This window comes from Oratosquilla oratoria, chromosome 4 (assembly GCF_046742065.1).
Source record: "Oratosquilla oratoria isolate Oo_2021 chromosome 4, ASM4674206v1, whole genome shotgun sequence".
In the NCBI taxonomy this organism is placed as follows: domain Eukaryota; kingdom Metazoa; phylum Arthropoda; class Malacostraca; order Stomatopoda; family Squillidae; genus Oratosquilla; species Oratosquilla oratoria.
In genome coordinates, this window is record NC_134780.1 from 33,116,326 (window position 1) to 33,121,569 (window position 5,244).

General features: G+C 37.9%; 1 protein-coding gene across 1 annotated transcript in view; it reads right to left on the minus strand.

The window, feature by feature from the left end:
* Window positions 1-1,883: 1,883 nt before the first annotated feature.
* Window positions 1,884-5,244, minus strand: part of LOC143024763 (uncharacterized) — a 5,295-nt gene continuing 1,934 nt past the window's right edge. The window contains exons 4-5 of the mRNA XM_076183887.1: window positions 3,118-3,220; window positions 1,884-2,570 (exon numbers count right to left, since the gene is read on the minus strand). Of these exons, the coding sequence (XP_076040002.1) occupies window positions 2,375-2,570; window positions 3,118-3,220 (299 nt within the window). The 3' untranslated portion in view covers window positions 1,884-2,374. The remainder of the gene's footprint in view (window positions 2,571-3,117; window positions 3,221-5,244) is intronic.

A 5,244-nucleotide genomic window follows, 5' to 3' on the forward strand; every position in this document is an offset into this window, starting at 1 on the left:
TATACAATGCAGTACCAATACATAATGAATTAGTCTTCATATAATCACCATTATATTTAGTGTCAGATTAGCAGGGGTACGAGTACATGGCGTCGTAAGTCTTGCTAAAAAAAAAAAGTGGTGCTCCGTGTGGTAAAGATGAAAATGCCAAATTTTCACCTCAGCGTCATGTAATTATGTTGAATAATATATGTATCGTATATCAAACAACCACAGAGTAGATGTATCCAACTGTATTTATCCAGGATAACATGACTTAACACTGATGGAGATCAGAGGAAAGGTAATAGGTATGGTGAAACAAAGGATGGTGATGTTGGAAGCAAATTAATTCAGAGAGAATTTGTAAAATAAGTTGACCGAGAAGCTTTGGTGTGGATCACAGGTCCTCATTCCACTATTATCGGCAGCTTTGCTAAACTCACCACACCAAGAGAAAAAGCGGAAGTGGATCACCAGTTAAATACAAGCGAAGCCCTCACATGTTATGTGTATTCATAATGAAACGAGAAAATACACGAATTCTTGTTCTATGGCTTTTATTTTCTAATTTGTCACAGCGATTTGATGCTGAGGATATTGCTTTGGTCTTTATCTGTCACATTCGTAGAATAGACATATGGAACAGGTTTCCTTGAGTACAAGTATTCATGACAAATTACTTATGTCTAAACTCTAAGTAACCAAACACATCAAATGACTAAAGGCAATTCGCTCAAAGAATCTCAGTTGATCCTGCGTTTTCAGTTGGCCTCCCTGCTCACCCTTCGCCCGCTGAGCTGGCTGAAACCTCAAATTGCTTTAAAATATATTGATATTTCTTCACTTAGCTCAGTGACTATACGAGTTACACGAATTTTATGTATATGAAGGGATGAAGCAGTCCTTCTTCACCTATTTCAAAGCATTCCATCTCGTTTGTGCAAAGAAAGTAATTATAGCGAGTAAAAGATAAGGAATATAATTTTAATGTTTATACAGCATTTTACTTATTATCACTGTATCCAGTCATTATGAGGCTGGTTGTAAAATATAACGTCTTCTGTGATACAAGATAGTCACGAATATGACCGTGCTTTCACATATCCCATAAAGTGAGACATAAAAGAGAAAATGAAAAATCTATATGATTATCTTTTGATAATGGACGGGTGGCGGGTGGCACAGCGTCTTGCTGTTCGCATTTCGATGGGTTTACGGTTTTCATCATCTCATATTCACTATCCTCTCGAGTCTTTGAATACGGTTTTACCAATGTATATGGTCGGAAGAATGACACTCAGAATATTTAGATATGAAAAAGTTCGCTACGATGCAACTCACGAACTTGAAATATTTGGATATGAAAAAGTTCGCTACGATGCAACTTACGAACTTTTTCATATCTAAATATTTCAATTTCCGATCTGAGTGTCACTCTTCCGACCATATACGTTGGTACAACCGTATTCAAAGACTCATGAAGATAATGAATATGAGATGATGAAAGCCGTAAACTAATCGAGATGCGAAAAACCATGAGCGGTATGTACTCAAGTCATGTTCAATTTTGACTCATGAGATTGATTGGGGTGGAGGGAGGGAGGGAGCAAGACGCTGTGCTTCCCACCACCCGTCCAGTATCAAAAGATAATCATATAAACATTTAATTTTCTCTTTTATGTGTCACTTTATGGGATATGTGAAAGCCTCATAATGACTGGACACAGTGATAAGTAAAATGCTGTATAAACATTAAAATTATATTCCTTATCTTTTACCCGCTATAATTACTTTCTTTGCACAATCGAGATGGAAAGCTTTGAAATAGGTGAACAAGGACTTCTTCATCCCTTGATGTATATGAATTCGTGCAACTCGTATAGTCACTGAGCTAAGTGAAGAAATATCAATATATTTTAAAGAAATTTGAGATTTCAGCCAGTTCAGCGGAGGAAGGGTGAGCAGGGCTGCCAACCGAAAACGCAGGATCAACTGTGATTCTTTGAGTGAATGCCTATAGAACATCCCTATGGAAAAAAGAAACTATATCCATTAAAATTTTCCAACCTGGGAAACACTCGTCAATGCAAATTGCAGGACCCGTCAATAATTGGAGACCTTCCCCATCCCTTCGCTGATCATCCGCAATACCGGCACTTTCTGCCAAGCGATGTTATTCTCGGATAACGTGGCCAAGAACGGCCACGAACACGAATCATATACATTATAGATATATTTTCATATCATCACCCGACGTCATCTATCCGTTGACAAACCTTCCCCGGAAGTAACAGTGATATGTACTTTGTAAGCTGTCCCGTATTTAAATGTAATCAAAACCATACTAAACTATACACCAACACCTTGGTTACCATGGCTACCCAACAAAACATTAGTCTTCGTCGGTGTCCACAAAATCGAGCTCCTTCGCTCCCTTGTATACACACAGTGGACTTCGCTCTTCGGTACATTTTTCATTGCTGATGTAGTAATACGTGGAATGGGCAATGGAAGCGCAGTTATCATCTATGTCACTTGCCAAGTAAGGCGCCTGGAAGAGTGTACAACCTCTATTGGTGTTTTGTGGTCTGCAATAGATGTGACAGCTGTTACATATATGTGAACGGAGTTGGGCTGCGTTATATGCTTTCCCTCTCGCTCTAGTAATGTACTTTGAGCAATACTTTACAGAATGTGGACGTATTATTACAGTTTAAGCTCAACAAAGTCAACTATTCCCGTGTTCTGTCAAGCACATTTTAGATACTAAACTACTGCATATTAACTTTATTTTAATTAATTAATTAATTTACTTAAATATTTTTAGAAAAGTGGGGAGTACATTTGGAAGGGAAGAGGTTGGATAAGAAAAAGAATAGCATTTCATCAACAAGATCCTAATCTATAAAAATCAGAACTATACAGATACTTGTCTCATTAGTACATTTTTGTTGCCAAAAATAAAATTCATTGTAAAGGCTAAAATGTACAAAAATATTACTAAATATTTCACAGAGAGGTAACACGTATCTATTTCGACAATCGTTATATCTACATTAGATGTTTAACCGTATCATATATGCAAACCTTTATTCTACAATATGCCTACAAAAATTAATTAATTTGTTTACTTACTTCAAAGACCAGAAAGGCGTTCCCATTGCCATCGGTGTGTTGTCGACCCAGATCCAGTCGCCTTGATTCTTGTAACCTCCAATCCAGAAATCTCCCTGTATGCCTGTGTTATTGATCGGAGATAGAAAAAATATATAATTATTACAGATATTCCCATTATAAACTCGGCGAATATATACCTCTATTGTATCGCTAGGTGATGTTTAATTATATCCGACTTTTGGTAACATCCCCCTTTCAGTATCTCACCAACGCCTTTTACAAGGCTTTGGATCACGCTCTCTCTGTAGTGGTGGGCAGGTACCGGTAAAACCGGTAACAACAGTAACTATACTTTACCGGTAAAAATTCTGGTACCGATAAGGTTCCGTTAAGCGATAAGCTATACCATAACACTCGGAGCGGTAAGCGCGTCTCGGCTTCGTGGTACCAAGGTAAAACGAATACTATAAAGCAAGATCTAAGAATATAAGGTCTAACCACTTCCGACCGAATTTCGAGGGAGTTGGCGCAGCGGGCCCGTGAACGTCACCTGGCTGTTGAAAGTGGGGTTGGCGGGTCCTATAGCTGTCAGTTGAAGCTGGTGCGTCGTTTAAGAAAGACGTTCCCTTCGCTCGCACCGCTCCACGCAATTAGTTATATTCTGACAAATATTATATAAAATATATATATATAAATATATATAAAATATTATAGTTCCTGTCTATATATATGAATATATAATATATATGATATATATATATATATATAATATATAAAATATTATAGTTCCTGTCTTCCTTGGCGTTTCACAGTTTTCTTCAGTGTTTCACAAAGAGAAAATGGACTCAGCCTAATGACGTCAGAAGCTGCGCAGAAGAATTCAAACGATCTGACCTGTATATGTAGACCTTGCTATAAAGTACGTTGAGCACCCCACCTCCGCGCACCTCCACCGTGACGTCATAGGAAATGCAGAGGGGGAGTGAGAGGTGAAAGAAAATGTAAACTTTAAAGAAAACCATCTGTATGTATGGTAGACTTTAAAATTACACTATGATGTTCACAATACTGAAATTACTCAGTATCACTTTCTTATCCTCAAATTATCAGTATCTGAGATATGACCGCCAGAAAAATTATAAAAATGTTTTCCATGCTTTCACATTAGGTGGATTATATTAATATGACGAGTTATTAGATGGGATGACATGTCAAGCGTGGATTTTATATGTAGACCTTTATCTCCACCAAGCTCAGTTATGTTTTAACCGGATTCTTTAGTCTGTTTATTTGCAATTAAATGAAAATTTCAGGAAATTTTGCTAATAAATTGTTACTTTCAAAATGAAGGCTGTATACATATCCAGATGACCGAGTACTGTGTGTGTCACATAATTCAATTAATTTCTATTTTTTTTTATCTTTGAGTAGTGAAAAGAAATGCATATTTTTATCACCTTTCAGTCTAACGGCATTGCACTTCTGCACTATACAAATTGTTGGCATTTTTATATGTTATTTGTCTGCCTTAGTTACCCCTTTAATCAGAAGATGGAGCTTCGCTCCACACACTGACAGCTCTCGACCTGCGGAACCCTGGTCTCGATATTTCCGTTGACGTCATCATCTACCTGCGCCAGTGGAGAGGTTTTCTGGCTCTCCCTCACCCCCCCCCCCCCCGCTAACGTACCTTGTAGTATTCGTTTTACCTTGGGTGGTACTGAGTGACGGGACCAGTGTCCCGCTAATGTACCGGTAAACTTTTACCATTCAGCGAGCATGTACCGCTAAGGTCTCGGTCAGCGCGTCTCGGCTTGGTGGTACTGACGGGCCCAGTGTCCCGCTAATTTACCGGTAAACTTTTATCATTAAGCGAGTATGTACCGGTAAGGTCTCGGTAACCGCGTGTGGGCTTGGTGGTACTGAGTCTGACGGGACCAGTGTCCCGCTAATTTACCGGTAACTTTTACCATTAAGTGAGTATGCACCGCTAAGGTCTCGGTAAATTGTTATCATTAAAACCGTTTTTTCGGCACTTTCTTTAATTTCTAAAAAATATATATATATATATATATATATATATATATATATATATATTTCTGTAATCAGCATATGAAACTTTATTAATTGTGAAACGGAAAAGAC